Here is a 19503-nt window from a genome sequence, read left to right on the forward strand (position 1 = left end):
TTTCGTTGGGCGGTCTGAGCTGGAACCACACCCAGGTTCTCTGGACTCCCACTCCTTCCATGCCACCCCCACCCATGCCTCCAGTGCTGACCTGCCCGTGAGAGGAGACAGCAGGGCATCTTAGGGCTGGCCAACCACAGCACAGCTGTCCGCCGCCTGCAGGTAGAGCTGGAGAGTAGGGCGTCTCCTCTGGGGTCTAGGGAGGGAGCTGCTGGCCCTGTCTGTGTAGAGGATAGAATAAGATTGGTCAGCCCCTGAAGGCTTCCTGGGGTGTAGTCACCAACCCGTTATCGGACGGGCTGGGCAGGTGTCCAGGTTGTCTGTTCCCTGGCCTGGGAGGTGGCCCCTGCCTGTGCTTGGGTTCCAGCCCGGGACTCGGTTTCCCAGACGTCCTGGGGATTGGGTCTGGGCGGTGGCTCTTGCAGAGCAGTGTGGGGGCCAGGTCCTCGCAGTGAGTGTGCAGCTCCCCTTCAGCAGGAGGGCTTGGCCAGTACCAGGCCACCGGTGTGCTGGTGTGAGCTGGCCGGACATCTGACTCTGGGCTGGGCGTCTCCTGGTGCTGCCCTGGGCTCACAGGTGGCTCCAGCCTCGCCCCAGTGGGGGCTCTGGGGAAGGTGTGTTGCTCCTGAAGCTTGGACAGCATGACTCCTCATGCCTGCAGCTCTGGTTCTCGTGCAGCTAATCTGGCTTCTTCCTTCTCTCTCCTTTTTTCCCCTTTTAGGCCAAAGTGAAGGAGTTTGGAATTGATCCTCAAAATATGTTCGAGTTCTGGGATGTAAGTAAAGGCACCTGCCTGTGGTGGGTGAATTATGTCCTTTGCTAAGTCAAGCCATAGACGAGGGGCCCATGGAGTCAGGTCAATGTTTATTGAGCACCTGCTGTATGCCTGGGTATGGGACAGGCCAGGAGGTCCTCAGGGAGCAAGAGCAGCTTCGCTCAGTCAGGATATGGCCCCCCTCCCACCAAGGGGGACTTTCAGGGCCAGCGTGACACTCCCTTGGGTGCCTGCAGTAGCACCCACAGTGGGGTAACCGGAGCCACCCCATCCCCCTCGGGGAGCTGAGGTTGTGAGTTATTCTCAGTGATGACCTTTTTCTAAACCACAGCCGCAGTCTGTAAAGGCCAAGGGGCAGGGCAAGGCAGGAGTGTGACTGGGCAGGCTTGGAAAGGAGCTGCAGGGGCAGCTGGAGGTGGCAGAGAGGAAGTGCCAGGTCTGGGGCCAGGTGGGGCCCCGCTGGGCGGCTTGCAGAGCCAGCACCGCTGGGGGCGGAGCTGTGGGTCAGTCTAGCCACGGGCGGTCCCACAGGCTCCTCTCTGCTGGAGCACCGTGGGTGCCAAGCAGCAAGCCAGAGTCGTCCCTGCGGCTGGCCTGAGTGCAGCCGTGGTGTGGGAAGGGCTCTGGCCGCAGAATGCAGGCAGGCTTGGGATGCAGGGATGCAGTGCAGGGAGTGGTGTGGGTGCAGTGGGTGTGGCTCTAACACATGACCTTGGCAGGTGTACCTAAGAGAGCGTCCTCTAATCGAGGGATTTCCCTGGGGCCGATTCCAAGCCTTTATACCGCAAGCTCTCTGCTGAGTGGCAGTATCTGAAGATGTAACCTCCTTTGAAAGCTGTAAAGGCCTTGGAGTCTGGGAGAGAGTTAAGCCCTCGTACCCTAAGGCGTCTCTTGTGTGTAATGAGTTAACTTCTTTCCAGAATGGGACTAGTTATGTACCATCCTTGGAAGAATTGAGAAGAGTCACTCAGATCCTTGTCTGCGTCCCGTGGCTCAGATGAGGAGCCCTGGTCAAGAGAGACTGTGCAGCTGCTAACAAATGCATGCATGCCTGATACAGGAAGGGGGCACCATCCTCCTCCTCCCTGGGATCTTGAGCCTGAGCAGGTGGTGGTCAGGGCCGTGCGGGGGCTCCCGTGAGCCAAGGAGCCCGGCAGAGCGGGGCTGTGTCCCAGCCTGGGCTTTCACTGCCTGTAACCACCCAGCCTGAAGAGATGAAGTGTGGCTTAAACAGAGACCTGGGTCTTCTAGGTAAGGCCTAGGAACACAGGAACATGGAGCTGGGACTGGCTAGTGAGGCCCAAGTGCCTGGAGTGGGCACAGTGGAGGCCTCTGGGGCCAGGCCAGACGTACCTGGAGGGACCTGCTTGTATATTGCTGCATTGAGAAGGTGACATTTGAGGAGCCAGGGATAGGTGAAGTTTCTGGACCTAGGGTCTCTCAGGTGAGAGAGAATCATCAGAATAGATACAGGGATATTGTGCTGGCTCTGAGGTAAGATTGGAAGAGTTCAGTCTGGCGTAGGCATGTGTAAGTGGTGAGGCCGGCTCATCTGTGTCCAGAGGGCGCAGCCACGGCCCAGGGTCCATGGCGCATTCTTGTGTATCGGGCTTAGGCAGAGGTGAGGTGGTAAACTGGGGGGTCTGTCAGGGCTCAGCCAGAGTCAGCACACATTGGGGAACTCATTTTGGCTGATGATGTCTGAAGAGGAGCCAGGCCAGGTCCAGGTGATGTCTGAAGAGGAGCCAGGACAGGTGCAGGTGATGTCTGAAGAGGCAACCCCAGGATGGGTAAAGGTACAGGGGAGATTCTAGAAGAATTCAGATGTTTATTCTGTCGAGTGGCATCTGAGGAGCCAAAATTATGGACAGGAACTTAGACCTGTATCTGTGAGTTCAGGACGGTTGTATACGGTGGGATCTCTCTGGCTGGCTCTGAAGAGTGAGCCTCAGGTATTGGATGGCTGATCACTCAAGCGCGGCTATTAGAACTCAGATGAGACAAACATAGGAAAGTCCCCTGAGCCAGGTCAGCCTCTGGGTTCTCAGCATCCAGACCCAGTGAAACAGGCAGAGCTCAGGGTGCTGTTGAGGCCTCTGGGGTTCCATGACCAGCCCAGGACGTATCAGTGGTATTGGGGTCTGGCTGGGGTAGGGTTTGAGGTGCCCAGATGAGGAAGTGGGCGGAATGTACCTGGTTATCAAAGGTAAGGACTGGGGAGTCGGGGCAGGTGAAGACAGACAGGTGAACTGCTGAGGAGCTGTGTCACTAAGATGTGGTGTGAGAGGCTCACGGTGGACAAAAGTCTCCAGAAGTGTCAGAGGCACAAGTCACTCAGACCCCGTTTAACACCAGTTGACTCTCACCAGGTTTCCCTCAGGCCACGGCAAGCAGCCAGGAATCTGTCAGGTCTTCGGGAAGAGTCTGTTCAGGTTAGGTTTGTACAGCAGGGTCTGCTAGGGGTCATCTGTAAAGCCACATCTGTTTGAGGTCTCAGAAGCTAGAATCAGACTAGGTGTGTGTAACTCGGTGTTTTGGGGAGACCCGAGGAACTGAGATTAGACAACATCTGGGCAGAAGTGGGTTGGTTAGATAAGGACACTGGAGCCAAAGATAGAGACAGAGCTGAGTCTGACAAGTGGGCTTAGAAATCCACGGTTGGGTCCAGGTCAGAATTGTGTCGTCAGTTGTCCGAGCAGTTCTGGTGATCTCAGGGCAATGGCCCACGGGCCCCTGGGAAAAGATTGAAAAACTGGAGTCCGGCAAAGAGATGGCGCACTGCATCCATCCATCTGGAAGGTTCGGGAATCCTATGTCTCAGGTGTGCAGAGCAGGTATGTCAGGTAAGGTTGGAGGAGTTGAGGTGAGAGACAGGCTTGTACTCCTGGTTCCTGAACAGGTGAGGTCTGCGCTGTTGAGGTCAGTCCCTGGTTTGTATCCTGAATCTGAGGAACTGAGGTTCAGTGCAGGTAGACTGAGTTTTTCAGGTTAAGTCTCTAAGCCAGAAGCAAGCTGGAAGTAGGTTGGAAAGCCACGTTTGGGTTCATTAAATTCTGTCCCACAGTTGAGGTCAGGAACAAGTAGGTAGATCTGTCAAGTGAGGCCTGAGGAGCCAGTTAGGTTTATCTAGAAAGAACTGGGTTTTTTAGATGATCTCTGAGAATATAAAGTGAAGACAGGTGGATAGAGGGAGGTGTCTCAGGTGAGATCTCAGGAGCTGGATCTCCCAGGTAAGGTCAGGATAGGTAGGTAGAACTGCTTCTTGGCAGATGTCTTATGATGATGAGTTGTGCCCAGGTGCAGGTATGTGGAATTGAGTTTCTCAGGTAAGATCTATGGAGTCTGCATAGGGGACAGGTTTTATTCTTGCATCTCACAGGGTGAGTTAAGCTCAGGTGAGTAGAGTTTGTCAGGTAAGTCTGTGGAACAAGTTCAGGAAACTGGGTCTGTCCAGTGAAATCTCAAAAGTCACAGGTGAGTCCAGGAAAGAACCACATGTCTTAGATGACCTCTGGCGAGCTGAACTGGGGCAGAGCTAGCCTGCCAGGGGCAGCCTCAGGAGCCAGGAACAAGCACGGGCAGCCAGAGGTGGCTCATCATGTGCAGTTGAAAGACCCAAGGTCACGCACAGGTCGGTAGAGGCAAGGCCGTCCAGCTGCAGGCTCATGCACAGGTCGGTAGAGGCAAGGCCGTCCAGCTGTAGGCTCAGAACCAGCTGCAGGCTCATGCACAGGTCGGTAGAGGCAAGGCCGTCCAGCTGCAGGCTCAGGAACCAGGGTCAATCTCAGGTAGGTAGAGCTGACTGGTCACACGCCAAGAAGAACCAGAGTCAAGCCCAGGTGAGCAGAGCTGGTCCGCTAGGTACGGTGTGTGAGGTGCCAGAGTCATTAACAAGTAGACAGAATTGGTCTGCTGGGCATGGTCTGAGGATCCGGGTCATATACAGGTAGGCCAAGCTAGTCTGCCAGATATGGACTGAAGGTCAGGGGAATGTCCAGGTAGGCAGAACTGTTCTGTTGGGTATGGTCTGAGGCCTCAGAGTTGCGCACAGGTACTAGAGCTGGTCTGCTAGTACAAGGAGCCAGGGTCATGTAGAGGTGGGCAGAACTGGTTCATTGGGTATTATCTGAGGACGCAGGGTCAACTACAGGTAGGCAGAGCTGGTCCGTAATGTATGGTCTGAGGATCCAGAGTCATGTGCAGGTAGGCAGAGCTGGCTGGGTAGGTATAGTTTGAGGACCCAGGGTCATGTGCAGGTAGGCAGAGCTATCTGCTCCGTATGGTTTGGGGACTGAAGTCAAGCACAGGTAGGCAAAGCCTGTGCTAGGTACAGTGTAAGAAGCCAGGGTCATGGACAGGTAGGCAGAACTGTTCCATTGGGTATGGTCTCAGGACCTGGAATCGAGCCCAGGTAGGCAGAAGGTCTGAGGAGATAGAGTCGTGCACAGGTAAGCAGACCTGGTTTGCACAAGGAGCCAGGGTCAAGAACAGGTAGGTAGATGTGGTCTAGGTATGGTCTGAAGGTCCAGGGTCATGAGCAAGTAGGCAGGTAGGGCATGGTTAGGTATGGTCCAGTGATCCAGGGTCAAGCACAGGTAGGTAGAACTCGTCCTCTGAGTACAGTCCAAGGATTAAGAGTCAAGCACAGGTAAGAGTGAGCACAGGTACAGCACAAGGAGCCAGGGTCGAGAGCAGGTAGGTAGAGGGGCCCACACGGTGCCGCCTGGGGAACCAGGGACATACAGGTAGGCAGAGCCCGGTCTGTCTGGTATGGTCTCAGGATCCAGGGTCAAGCACAGGTAGGCAGAGCCCGGTCTGTCAGGTATGGTCTGAGAGTCCAGAATTGCGTACAGGTAAGCAGAGCTGGTCCGCCAAGTGCAGTCTAAGGATCCAGGGTCATGTACAGGTAGGCAGCACTGTCCGCTTGAGTCTGCGGACTCGAGCACAGGTAGGCAGAGTTGGCCCACACGGTGTATCATAAGGAGCCAGGGTCAAGTGCACAGGTAAGCAGAGCTGATCCACTCGGGACAGCGCAAGGACTCAGGGTCATGTACAGGTAGGCAGAGCTGGTCTGTCAGGTATGGTCTGTCCAGGGTGGTGTACAGGAAGGCAGAGGTGTCTGGTTAGACATGGTCTGAGGATCCTGGATCCAGGTAGGCAAAGCTGGTCTGCTAGGTACAGCATAAGAAGCTGGTGTCATGTACAGGTAGGCAGAACTGTTCTGCTGGGTATGGCCTGAGGACCCAGAATTAAGCACAGGTAGGCAGAGCAAATCCACTAGGTAAGATCTGAGGAGATAGAGCCACTCACAGGTAAGCTGAGCTGGTTCACACACGGAGCCAGGGTCACATACAGGTAGGTAGAGCTGGCCCTCTTGGCACAGCCTCAGAACCCAGGGTCATATACACGTGGGCAAAGCTGGTCTGTAAGATGTGGTCTGAGGAGCCAGGGTCATGGTCAGGTGGGTAGAACTGGTCTGCTAGGTATGGTCTGAGGATCCAGGGTTAAGCCCAGGTAAGCAGAGCTGGGCCACTTGGTAGCACAAGGAGCCAGGGTCATGGCCAGGTAGGTAGAACTGGTTCATAATGGATGGTCTGAGGAGCCAGGGTCAAGCCCAGGTAGGCAGAGCTGGTCTGTCAGGTATGATCTGAAGGTCCAGCTTGTATCCAGGTAGGCAGAACTGGTCCATTAGGTATAGCACATGAAACCAGGGTCATGTACATCCTGGTGCCCTAGATCTGGTCTGACAATCCAGGGTCATGTACAGGTAGGCAGAGCTGGCCCAGCAAGTGTGTTCTGAGGAGCCTGGGTCGGAGGCAGGTAGGCAGGCAAAGCTGGTTTGGTAGGTATGGCAAAAGGAGCCAGGGTCAAGTACAGGTAGGTAGAGGTGGCCCGCCAGGTGCGGACTCAGGGTTATGTACAGGTAGGCAGAGCTGGTTCATAAGATGTGGTCTGATGAGCCAGGGTCAAGTACAGGTAAGCCGAACTGGTCTGCCAAGTGCAATCTGAGGACCCAGGGTCAAGAACACGTAGGCAGAGCTCATCTGCCAGGTATAGACTGGATCCAAGGTAATGTCCATGTTGGCTGAGGTAGTCTACTAAGTATGGTCTGAGGAGACAGGGTCACATTCAGGTAGGCAGAATTGTTGTCGGTATGACCTGAGGACTCAGGGTTAAGCCCAGGTAAGCAGAACTGGTTCACTGGGCACAGCATGAGGAGCCAGGGTCATACACAGGTGGGTAAGTTGGTCTGTCAGGTACGGTCTGAAGGTCCAGGGTTATGTACAGGTAGGCAGAGCTGTCTGGTTATGAATGGTCCAAGGATTCAGGATCAAGCATAGGTAGGTGGAGCTAGTCCATCAGGTACTGCACATGAGGCCAGGGTCATATACGTGTAGGCAGAGCTGGTCCCCTAGGTATGGTCTGATGATCCAGGATTGTGTACATGTATGCAGAGCTGGTCCACTAGGTATGATCAGAGGATCCAGGGTCATGTACAGGTAGACAGAGCTGTTCGCCAGGTATGAACTGAGGTCCAGGGTCATGTACAAATAGGCAGAGCTGGCCCAGCAAGTATGTTCTGAGGAGCCCAGGTCAGAGGCAGGAAGGCAAAGCTGGTCTGCCAAGTGTAGTCTTGAGAAGGCCTAAGGATCAGGGTCACATGGGCAGAGGTATGTAAACATGATCTTAGGTGGGTTTTTGCCCCCTGGGTTCAGGTACAAGTTGGCATCCCTGTACTTGTTAGTTGAAATGAGTGGGGCAAGATCTAGTCCAGAAATATATAATTGGTGTGACTAGTAAGGCCTGAGAAGGTGACTCAGACACAGGTGGGACCCTCAGTGGTAAGACCAGGCTTGAACACAGATAGGTAGATGTGACTCTTTAAGGTATTGGATTCAGGCAGAGGTATATACCCCTGGTCTTTTGGTGATGGCTGAAGGACCGGGGTTAAGCCTGGATTGGTAGAGTGACTTCTGGTCACGCATTGGGGTCTTCTGCAGGTAGGTGGAACTCTGGGGTCATAGGTGACCTGAGGGCTCTTAGTTGGACATGAGTAGGTGGAGGTGACTCTCTCAAGCAAGGACTTTGGGGTCAGACATATGTATGCTTGGGTCTTGCAGGTGAAATCCTTGGAGCATGATTCTGACCCAGGTCATAGAGGTTAGGCCTGGGGTTAATCACAAGTAGGTAGAACCACAGCTCTTAGGTGGGGCCTGCTGAGCACAGATATGCAGAGATTTTTACTTCTAATGAGGTCTGAGACTCCCTGCTGAGGTTTTGATGCCCAGGTTAAGCAGGGACTGATACAGCATCAGATCTCTTGGCAAGATCCTTTGGGAAGGTGTGAGGAGTCTGGAGTTGGGCTCAGGGAGGTGGCCTGGGTCTGCTGGTTGAGATGTAAGGGGTCAAGGTTAGGCACAGCCAGGTATGTGAAGCCTCGTTCATGAGCTGAGCTGTCTGGAGCCTGTCTCTGACAGGTATATAACCCTGTGGCATGAGGTACTGGAGTCAGACATAGGTAGGCAGAATTAATGTCACAGGTGAAGCCATTGTATCATTGCCCAGGGTTTCTATGTGGACCTGCCTTTTTCAGTGAGTCCGTCACATGGGCAGAGGTATATAAACATGATCTTAGGTGGGTTTTTGCCCCCAGGGTTCAGGTACAAGTTGGAATCCCTGGACCTGTTAAATGAAATGAATGGGGCAAGATCTAGCCAAGAAATACATAATTGGTGTGATTGGTAAGGCCTGAGAAGGTGGTTCAGACACAGGTGGGACCCTCAATGGTAGGGTCGATCAGAACACTTAAGTGGGTAGCGTGGACTGTCACTGAGGGAAAGCCAGAGTGATCGTAGGTGTGTATACCTAGGTCTGCCTGGGGAGGTCTGTGGAGCCCTTGGGTTCAGGTAGGAGAGGTAGAATACGCTGAGCCATGTCAGCCACCTGTCCCCAGCACCCTGGTCTGGTGTGATGGGCAGTGTTGCGGAGGCCAGGGGATCTGTAACCAGTCTGGGGTGTAGTCTGTCACATTGGGGTCTGGTTGGCAGGGTCTGAACTAACCATGTGTGGAAAGAGATTGCATTATACCTGGTTGGAGAAGGTGAGGTCTGAGGCTAGTGAGGCTCAGAACTTAGAACTGACTCAGGTGCTACATCTTTAAGGTGTGTTCTGAACTCACTGCAGGAAAAGGTGAGGTATAGCGATCTGTGTCTGCAGCTTGAGGTTTCAGAGGCTCAAATCAGATACTGGCTTTGCTGGGCTCTTCCCCAAACAAAAGTCAAGTCTGAGACCCTGCCCCCAGCCAAGGTCAGCAGTGTGGAATCTGTCAGTCTGCGCCCTGGCCGTCTACTCAGTCCTGGGTTTGAGTCTGTTGGGTGAGATCTGAGAGCCTCTGTCAGGCATAGTGTGGTCTGTGGGACTGTGACTGTCAGGTCAGGTTCCCTCAAACCCCAGACCCTTTCTAAGTAAAGAACACCTTCAAATTCATCTTTATTACCCAAGCCAGAAACGTCTGATCCTCTCTTGATCCTCTCATCCTTCCAATTCCTCCTGTTTAACTGAACATCCTGAGTCAGTGTGTGCATCCCCGCCACCCCCATCCAGGGTGACATCATTCTTTGGACGACCTCTGGGGCTCCTGTGTGGTTTCCTGCTTCCATTCCCACCTCACCCACAGACTTCTTGGTTCTCCAGCCTTGCCTCTCAATTTCTGCCCACCAGTTTAACACTCCTTCCTTCATCTTCAAACTTGTGCTGTTTTCCTGCCCAGCCTTTCTCAGTGGGCTTTCAGGAGAGAATTAAATCCTAATGCCCCAAGGCAGCCATTGGATATAATGAAGTAGCATCTCTCTTTTGCATCTGGAAGGATGCTAGCCTTCGACCAACCTTGGGAGTATGGAGAAACTAAGTCATTCAGAGCATTTTCTGTGGGGCTTAATTCTCTCACTGTTGAGAAGGGCTGTTCTTGCTACACAAGCCCTGCATATGCTCTTGTGGCTCCTGGAATCCTCCTCCCTCTCTGCTTCCCTGAGTAATACTTGCCCATTCTTCACATCCAGGCTGAAGCACCTTCAGAGTCCTTTTATTATTGGTTTCAGTATTGTATTCCTGTCTTCTAAGCACTTTATCTCATTTTCACATTTATTGGCATGATTGTTTCATTTATATCTTTCACCCCCATGGATTGTTGGCATTGCCTATGCTAGGAACTTGGTGGGTACTCCATAAATAGTTGTTAGGAGGATGTGATTGGAGCGCTGAGGATTCCGATGGTACAAAGTGGAATCTGCAGTGTGCCGTGGGAGGGCACAGTGTGAATGGTAGGTCTTGGTGTGTCTTGGGCTGAGGCTGAAGATCAGTCAAGTCCAGGTATGAGCTGCTGGGCCTGTCAGTGTCCCAGGAAGCAGGGCTGGCACAGGTAGGAGGACCTGTGTCTGTCAGTACAGAGGAGTCGGGGATGGGCTCAGGTACAAGGCGCTGGGTCTCTCGTTGTCAGAAGAGGCAAGGCCAGACCCAGGTATGAGGCACTGGGTCTGAGGAGCAGTGGCCACAGTCAGGTAGGTCGTTGGTTGCTCAGGGTAGCATGGGCACAGGTAGAAGGTGCTGGGTCTGTTGGTGTTGACAGAGGCTGGACACAGGTATGAGTCACTGGCTCTGTTGATGTCCTAGGAGGCATGACCAGACACAGGTATGGGATTCTGATTTGTCAGTGTCCAAGGAGGTGGGCTAGGCACTGGATCTGTTGGTGTCTGAGGAGGGCTGGACCTGGCTCAGCTATGAGGCCCTGGGTCTGTCAGTGGTGAGGCCGGACCTGTGCAGGTACGGAGGCCTGGATCTGTTTGTCTGGTGAGGCCAGACCTGTGCAGGTATGAGGCCCGGGTCTGTTGGTGTCTGGGGAGGCCAGACCTGATGCAGGTATGAGGTCTGGGTCTGTTGGTATCTGAGGAGGCTAGACCTGTGCAGGTGTGAGGCCCGGGTCTGTTGGTGTCTGGGGAGGCCGGCCGGACCTGGTGCAGGAATGAAGCCCAGATCTGTCAGTGTCTGAGGAGGCCAAACCTTGCTCAGGTATGAGGCCCGGGTCTGTCGGTGTCTGGGGAGGCCGGACCTGTGCAGGTATGAGGGCCCCCAGCTCTGTTGGTGTCTGGGGAGGCTGGCCGGACCTGGTGCAGGTATGAAGCCCAGATCTGTCAGTGTCTGAGGAGGCTAAACCTTGCTCAGGTATGAGGCCCGGGTCTGTCGGTGTCTGGGGAGGCCGGACCTGTGCAGGTATGAGGCCCGGGTCTGTCGGTGTCTGGGGAGGCCGGACCTGTGCAGGTATGAGGTCTGGGTCTGTCGGTGTCTGGGGAGGCCGGACCTGTGCAGGTATGAGGCCCGGGTCTGTCGGTGTCTGGGGAGGCCGGGCCTGTGCAGGTATGAGGCCGGGGTCTGTCGGTGTCTGGGGAGGCCAAACCTTGCTCAGGTATGAGGCTCGGGTCTGTCAGTGTTTGAGGAGGCTGGAGCTGGTTCAGGTATGAGGCCCAGGTCTGTCGGTGTCTGGTGAGGCCAGACCTGTGCAGGTATGAGGCCCGGGTCTGTTGGTGTCTGGTAAGGCCGGACCTGTGCAGGTATGAGGGCCCCCAGCTCTGTCGGTGTCTGGGGAGGCTGGCCGGACCTGGTGCAGGTATGAAGCCCAGATCTGTCGGTGTCTGGTGAGGCCGGACCTGTGCAGGTATGAGGCCCGGGTCTGTTGGTGTCTGGGAAGGCCGGACCAGTGCAGGTATGAGGCCCGGGTCTGTCAGTGTCTGGTGAGTCTGGACCTGTGCAGGTAGGAGGCTCGGGTCTGTCGGTGTCTGGGGAGGCCGGACCAGCCACAGTAAGGTCTTCGGTCGAGTCTGTGGCTCTGGTCAGTCCATGTGCAGTTAGTGCTGTTGGTCAGCCCAACAGCTGCCAGCGCCTGGCTTGCTGTTGCTTCTCAGAGGTGGGTTGGGCCAGGACCTCTGCAGAGGTGGGCTGCACCTGTACAAGAGCATGGCTCCCGGGGACAAGTTTCTTGGCAGGAGGGAGGGGGGGCGGGGTGTGCCAACCCTTCCTCAGCGCCTTTTCCTGTCTCTTCTAGTGGGTAGGAGGCCGCTACTCGCTGTGGTCAGCCATCGGACTCTCCATTGCCCTGCACGTGGGTGAGTGTGTGTGTTCTGTGTCTCTGTCCCGGGAGACGCTGCTGCAGTCTGAGGTAGGGGTGGGGGCTCATGTCCCCAGATGCCCTTCTGTTCCCACAGGCTGCTGGCCTCTCTGCCCTTGATGGGAGCCTTTCTCCCAGGTCAGATGGGAAAGGCCGAGTGACGCTTGGGATTGGCAGGTTGGCCTTTCTCCCTGCCCCTGTGGTCCGGCTCATTCCCCATGCCAGGTGGAGTTACAACTGCCTTTGAGCTCAGGACTGACTCTGATTAGAGAGGCTTTCCACAGGCCCTCGTCCTCCCACTTGTTGCTTCTGGCTTCCCCTCCAGCCTTCCCCTGGTTCTAGAAGCAGCTGTGTCCATGGCCTGGAGGCACAGGGCACGATCATTTCTGTTGACGCTGCTTTTGTGTCGCAGGGTTTGACAACTTCGAGCAGCTGCTGTCGGGGGCTCACTGGATGGTAAGTGCTGAGGCCCGAGTTCCGCGGCAGGCGCCGGCCAGCGGCGCGTAGGTTGGTGCGGCTCCCTCCCCCTCGGCAGCTGCTCAGCCCCCTCCACCCTGCTCTCCTTGCAGGACCAGCACTTCCGCACGACGCCCCTGGAGAAGAACGCCCCCGTGCTGCTGGCTCTGCTGGGCATATGGTACATCAACTGCTTTGGGTGTGAGACGCACGCCATGCTGCCCTATGACCAGTACCTGCACCGCTTTGCTGCCTACTTCCAGCAGGTACCCGCTGCCGGGCAAGGCCGTGGGTCAGGGCCCCTGAGCCCAGGTTACCTCTCCTCCTAGGGCCTTTCCCTCGCTAGCCTCGGGCATGTCCAAGGCCCACCTGTGCTCCCCCTCTCCTGGTGAATCTCTAACCAGGATCCATGTCAGTCAGGTTGGGCTACCACGGGAGGGGCGTGACTGGCTGCCATGGCGTCGTGGCCAGTCAGGCTCTGGCCTGGCTCAGGGCATGTGCCTCAACCGGGTCATTTCTTTCTTGGACATCACCTGTTAAGACTGGGGCCACGGCCTGCGACCCCCATAGTTTGCACTGCCTTTGCCTCCCTCCAGAAAAGCAAGGTTACACCCAGGCTGTGGTGCCTCTTTGGGCTTCTCACAGCCCTCTGCCCCTGGAATCTCCATAGCCCCCTTGAAGCAGTGGATTCTGTGACTGGAGGAGGGGCTGAGGCCAGCCCCAAGACCAGAGTCTGGTTGAGGTGATGACTGTCAAATGCAGTACAGCCTGGACCCCAGCCTGCCTTAAGAAATCACTTAAATATTTTGTGACCAGTGTCTGCTCTTAGGAAGGTCCTCCCTGTACTGCCATACCTGCCTTCCCCTAGTGATGGGTCCTCCCTGGACCTCCATTCCTACCTTCTCCTGGTCATGGGTCAAAGGCAAAAAGCTTGTGACCTCTCCCCTCCCAGGTGAGGACACAACAGGATCTCACGGGGCAGGGCAGGCATGTCTGGTGCGTCCCAGGCAGGTTTTGGGGATGGTGCGTGAAGAGCAAGACTTGCAGATCGAGGGCTGGGTTTCTGGCCCTGTTCCAGGGTGACATGGAGTCCAATGGGAAGTACATCACCAAGTCCGGCGCCCGTGTGAACTACCAGACAGGCCCCATTGTGTGGGGGGAGCCAGGGACCAATGGCCAGCACGCCTTCTACCAGCTCATCCACCAAGGTAGGGCCCACCTGGCCAGGGCAGGAGTGCTACTAGGGATGGGGAGGGCCTGCCGGCAGAGCCCCCTCCATCAGATGAGGGTTCCCTTGTAGACCGTGTGGGTGGCTCCCATGGTGGGGGTAGGTACCTGAGTGACTGCCGTGCCCTTCACAGGTACCAAGATGATACCCTGCGACTTCCTTATCCCGGTCCAGAGCCAGCACCCCATAAGGAATGGTTTGCATCACAAGGTAAAAACACTCTTCCTGACCCTCTTCAGCTGTCTTAGATTCACATCACACCCAGACCTCTTAAGACTGATGAATTAGTCAGCACTGACTAGTTTTCTGTTCCTGTCACCACAAGCTTAGTGGCTTAAAAACAACACTCATTTATTGTCTTGGGTTTCTTTGGGCCGCAGTCCATCATGCTTGCTGGGTCTCTGCTGAGGGTCTCAGGCTGAAGTCAGGGTATCCGCAGGGTTGTGTTCCTTTTTGGAGGTTCTGGGGGGCAGCCTTTTCCTCATTCATTCAGATTGTTGGTAGAATCTATTTCCCTATCAGTTCATTTGCTCAGTTGTGTCCTATTCTTTGTGACTCCATGGACTATAGCACGCTAGGCTTCCCTGTCCATCACCAACTCCCAGAGCTTGCTCAAACTCATCAAGTCAGTGATGCCATCCAACCATCTCATCCTCTGTCATCTCCTTCTCCTGCATTCAGTTTTTCCCAGCATCAGGGTCTTTTCCAAGAAGTCAGTTCTTTGCATCAGGTCACCAAAGTATAGGAGTTTCAGCTTCAGCATCAGTCCTTCCAATGAATATTCAGGACTTATTTCCTTTAAGATTGACTGGTTTGATCTCCTTGCAGTCCAAGGGACTCTCAAGAGTTTTCTCTAACACCACAGTTCAAAATCATCAGTTCTTCAGTGCTCAGCTTTCTTTATGGTCCAACTCTCACATCCATACATGACTACTGGAAAAACCATAGCTTTGACTAGATGGGCCTTTGTCAACAAAGGTCTATGCTTTTTAATATGCTCTCTAGGTTGGTCATAGCTTTTCTTCCAAGGAGCGAGCATCTTTTAATTTCATGGCTACAGTCACCATCTGCAGTGATTTTGGAGCCCCCAAAAATAAAATCTCTCACTGTTTCCTTGGTTTCCCCATCTGTTTGCCATGAAGTGGTGGGACCAGACGCCATGATCTTTGTTTTTGGAATGTTGAGTTTTACCATTTCCCTCTGTTGTAGGACCAAGGTCCAGTTTCTTTGCTGATAGCTGGGAGCTGTGCTCAACTTCTAGAAACCCTTTTGGCTCTTGGTCTCAGAACCTGCAGGGGTGGGCTAAGTCCATCTGATGCTTCAATTTTGTCCTGCCTCTTCTTCAGTTGCATGTCTCTATTTTAAAAAAATTAAAGGGCCATGTGATTACATTGGGTCCACCCAGATAATCTCCTTATCTTAAGGTCTGTAACCTTAGCTCCAAATCCCTCTACCAAATCCCTTTTGCCATGCTGTGCACACAGGCATTAACAGCAGGGGGCAAAGATCAGGGATTCAAGATCTTGTCTGCCACAGCAGCAAGGGGAAAACCACCCCACTCCGGAGGTGACAAGAATCCTTGAAGGGGACTGCTCCTGCCTTATCTCCGGTGTGCAGAGTAGTACAGGTTACTGTGGGCACAAGCTTTGGACTCAGTGTCCTGGGTTTGAATTCTGATTCTTCCCGTCTGTTCCTCTGTCTTGGATTCAGTGCTGTTGACTTGAAGAAACTGAGGCTCAGCTAGAAAAGAGAGATGATGCCTCTGCCCCTCACAGTCTTAAAAGATAAACATTGGAAAAGTTTTTAAATGGCCGCTCAGCAAGTAGTACATAGTCCTTGAAGGGTACTTATTGTTGTTACCTAGTTTCTGGTGTCCTTGGATGTGCTCTGTTGTCCCCACTTGTTCCAAATAAGCTCTAGAGTTGGAGGCAATCAGGCTGACCCCAACTGTTGAGACTCACCCCAATTGGGCAGTGCCAGGCAGTCTCATCTGTCTGCCTGAAGCTCATACAGTGCTTCACAATGGTACTTGATGTCTCTCTCATCAGATCCTCCTGGCCAACTTCTTGGCCCAGACTGAGGCCCTGATGAGGGGGAAGTCGACAGAGGAGGCCCGGAAGGAGCTACAGGCTGCTGGAAGGAGTCCAGAGGACTTTGAGAAGCTGTTGCCCCACAAGGTCAGTGCTTCTCTTGGACTGGGCTTTGGGGTGGCATCCTGGAGCCGGAAGGATGAAGTTGTTTGGCCGTGGACGGGGGCTCGGGGAGCACTGTGCTGTCCTGCACAGTAGGGGGGGCTGTCCTCACGGACCTGCCCACCCCAGCCTTGGGCAGGGGGTGCTTCCCTTCTGAAGAGCTGGGGACCACGACTAACTGGCGGACATTCCTGGGTGTTTTCTGAAGGTCTTTGAAGGAAATCGCCCGACCAATTCTATAGTGTTCACCAAACTCACGCCATTCATTCTTGGAGCCTTGATTGGTGAGTAAGCGGGGAAGGTCTCAGCTTGGGGTAGGTCTGAGTGGGCTAGGGGAACCCTAACGTGCTTCCCTCCACATGTACCCCCTCCACAGCCATGTATGAGCACAAGATCTTCATTCAGGGCGTTATCTGGGACATCAACAGCTTTGACCAGTGGGGGTGAGTTGCTGGCTCGAGGGGAGGGTAGGGAATGCCTACCCGAGGTGAGTTGGCTTGTGGATTTCACTAGTAATGCTGGAAGCCTCCTCATACCCTTATTTCTCCTCTCCCTGGCAGAGTGGAGCTGGGAAAGCAGCTGGCTAAGAAAATTGAACCTGAGCTTGACGGCAGCAGCCCAGTGACTTCTCACGATTCTTCCACCAATGGGCTGATCAACTTCATCAAGCAGGAGCGCGAGGCCAGAAGCTAATAAACTCGTGCCCAGCAGTAGCCCCTGTTGTGACTGGTCCTTCTTGTCTGCCTGCCCAGAGTCTGCACTGCATGGTCCTGCCCAGAGCACCCTCTGGTTTTGGGCTTGGACCACGAGCCCTTTGGGGGAAGCTAGTCTGGAGTTGCCACCCCTGCCCTCTCAGTGTCCACACCCTCTCTGTTCTACAATTGGCTGAAGTGTTTCAGTGCAACTGATTTTTCTGATCTATGTTTATTGTTTGTGTACCAGGAAGAAAAATAAATATGTCACAAAGGAGGTCATGGGCTTAGCCTCTTTGTTGTGAGATGGGCTTTCTGCAGAAGTCAAGGTGCCCAGTAGGAAGAGTGGTTGCCTTGACTGAGGCTTGACTGTAATTGGTGAGCAGATCCACACTGGAAGATGGCCCCTTGAGGAGAGAGTGGGTGGAGCAGGGCACTGTCCATGTCTCAAGGGCAGCTTGGCCTCTGCAGCCGGATCTCTTCTCCGTCTTCTTACACTGCTCACCTTTGTGGCTTTGGAGGGACTGTATCCTTCTGTTTGATGAACGGTTTTTAAAACCACAGTGAGATTTTGTCTCTTTGGGTGGATTCCTGGCCCAGAGCAAGAGTGACTGCTAACTCCTGCCCAGGTGCCCAGGTAATTCTTTCCTTTTATAAGGTAGACATTGAAAAAAAAGGAATTTTGAACAAACTGCTTTTTTATTTTCTATTTAAGGTACTTCTATTCAATATATTAATACTTCTGGCCAACTTAGCTGAAAAGGAATTTCATTTAAAGAATTGATGGGTGCTCGCTTCGGCAGCACATATACTAAAATTGGAACGATACAGAGAAGATTAGCATGGCCCTTGCGCAAGGATGACACGCAAATTCGTGAAGCGTTCCATATTAAAAAAAAAAAATAAAGAATTGATGGGACTCTCCATGTCGTCCAGTGGTTAAAAATCTGCCTGCCAATGCAGGGGACATGGGTTCAATCCCTGGTCCAGGAAGATTCCACATGCCACGGGGCAACTAAGCCCATATACCACATGGGCATGAGCTAAACTCTAGAGCCCAGGAGCCACAACTACTGAGCCTGAGCCCCACAACAGCAGAAACTGCAATAAGAAGCCCGTGCATCACTAAAGAGTAGCCTCAGCTCACTGCAACTAGAGAAAGACCTGGAGTGGCCATGAAGATCCAGCAGAGCCAAAAATGAAGTGAAGTGCAAGTTGCTCAGTCATGTCCGACTCTCTGCAACCCATGGACTATACAGTCCATGGAATTCTCCAAGCCAGAATACTGGAGTGGGTAACCTTTCCCTTCTCCGGGGCATCTTTCCAACCCAGAGATTGAACCCAGGTGCCTGCATTGCAGGCAGATTCTTCACCAGCTAAGCCACAAGGGATATAAATAAATAAGCCAAAAATAAGTAAGTAAATAAATAAGCCAAAAATTAAATAAGATTTAAAAAAACAATGATGAACAGAACCAATGGGCATGCTAGAGGCTGAGCTTTCCAGACCTACACCCTAGACCATGACAGAATGGTCTGAACCAGGAAAACTACTGCCCCTCATAAGGCCCTGCTGCCCTCGACCCTGTTATCAGGGTGGCCTTCACCGCATCTTCTGGGCTGCCTGCATTTGAGTTGTCCTCTGGCTTGCTCATGTTCCTTCCTCAAAACAGGAAAAAGTCAGGACTTTTATTTTTTTGTTCTTATAAAGAGAAGAGAAACTGTACCCATGAAAGGAAGGAATACCCTGATTGTAGAGAATGACCATATAGGTGCAAATATCCACCTAAAATAACAGAAATTGTCAGCACTTCTCATCCTCCTGTTGGTGAAGTGAGATTCTTTTTTCATTCCCAAAGTGAATGTCCACTTCTCTCCCCACTTTTGCAGAACTGATAGAGGCTCTTCAACACTCAGGCTCTGTTGAAACCCCTGCTGACCCACCTTAATACAGCTGATGAAAAGTGAGCTATATTCCCAGCAGAGGCACTTCCTCTTTACAAAAGAGCAAGCACACACAAAAAACTTAGAGGAAAGTTCTGGCGGCAGACTGTCTCAGGCTGACTTGGTTTCACACAAAGGATCTTGTAGCAGTGAGACCCCTGAGTTCTGGGCCAGCTGCCAAGTCTCACGTCAGGAGGAAGAGGACCTGGAAAACAATTGGCCACATGTCCCTTGGCCCTACCTTGTTCTGCTCATCACTGCCACTGTCATCACTTACAGCTTCCACTTACTGTGTAGCTGCCAGTTGTTGCGAGTCTTGAATAGTATATGAGTTCTCCAGAGGAGCAGAACCAATAGGATATATGTCTGTGTATCTCTACAGAGGTGAATGAGATTTCCTATGGGAGGAGGCTTACACGATTACGGAGGCTGAGAAATCCCTCAATATGCTGTCTACAAGCTGAGACTCAGGAAAGCCAGGGGCATAATTCAGTTTGACCCTGAAGGCATGAAAACTAAGAGGCCACTGATGTTAAGGTCCAGAGTCTGAAGGCTTGAGAGCCAGGAGCTCTGATGTGCAAGGGCAGAAGAAGACAGTTGGTCCTGGCTCAAAGAGAGAAAATTCATCTTTTCTCCATCTTTTTGTTCTCTTTGAGCTCTCAGTAGATTGGAGAATGCCCACTCACATTATAGAGGGCAGATCTTTATTCAGTCTACCAATTCAAGTGCTATTCTCTTCTGAAGCACCCTCATAAACAATCAGAGAAAATATGTTTTTACTAGCTATCTGGTCATTCTTTAGCCCAGTTAAGTTGACATGTAAAATTAACCATCACAAACAGCTCTTTGGGTGAGACTGAAGCAGTGTTCAACATCTTCATTCTGTATTTCCTCAAATATCAAATGTATCACCATCTGATGATTTCTGTGAGTTTGTCAGGAGGTCCAAACTCTACAAAATCAAGAATTAAGTTAGACACTTCCAAGTCTCACACATGCAAGCACTCGTCCCAAGGACTTCACAATAATGCCAGTGTCAAAATTGCTTTTAAATTGCTT

The 19503-nt window shown here is 53.0% G+C and overlaps 1 protein-coding gene and 1 non-coding gene across 2 annotated transcripts in view; both read left to right on the forward strand.

Moving 5' to 3' along the window:
- Positions 1 to 16778, forward strand: part of GPI (glucose-6-phosphate isomerase) — a 29687-nt gene extending 12909 nt beyond the window's left edge. Inside the window, exons 9-18 of the mRNA XM_043899107.1 lie at positions 722 to 775; positions 11871 to 11931; positions 12346 to 12389; positions 12503 to 12655; positions 13468 to 13597; positions 13751 to 13827; positions 15666 to 15794; positions 16018 to 16093; positions 16186 to 16252; positions 16370 to 16778. Coding sequence (XP_043755042.1) covers positions 722 to 775; positions 11871 to 11931; positions 12346 to 12389; positions 12503 to 12655; positions 13468 to 13597; positions 13751 to 13827; positions 15666 to 15794; positions 16018 to 16093; positions 16186 to 16252; positions 16370 to 16502 — 924 coding nt within the window. The 3' untranslated portion in view covers positions 16503 to 16778. The remainder of the gene's footprint in view (positions 1 to 721; positions 776 to 11870; positions 11932 to 12345; positions 12390 to 12502; positions 12656 to 13467; positions 13598 to 13750; positions 13828 to 15665; positions 15795 to 16017; positions 16094 to 16185; positions 16253 to 16369) is intronic.
- Positions 16779 to 17288: 510 nt separating this feature from the next.
- Positions 17289 to 17395, forward strand: LOC122692910. Its single transcript, XR_006340724.1, has one exon. It is a non-coding gene; the product is annotated as a U6 spliceosomal RNA (small nuclear RNA).
- Positions 17396 to 19503: the final 2108 nt, after the last annotated feature.

This window comes from Cervus elaphus, chromosome 4 (assembly GCF_910594005.1).
Source record: "Cervus elaphus chromosome 4, mCerEla1.1, whole genome shotgun sequence".
In the NCBI taxonomy this organism is placed as follows: domain Eukaryota; kingdom Metazoa; phylum Chordata; class Mammalia; order Artiodactyla; family Cervidae; genus Cervus; species Cervus elaphus.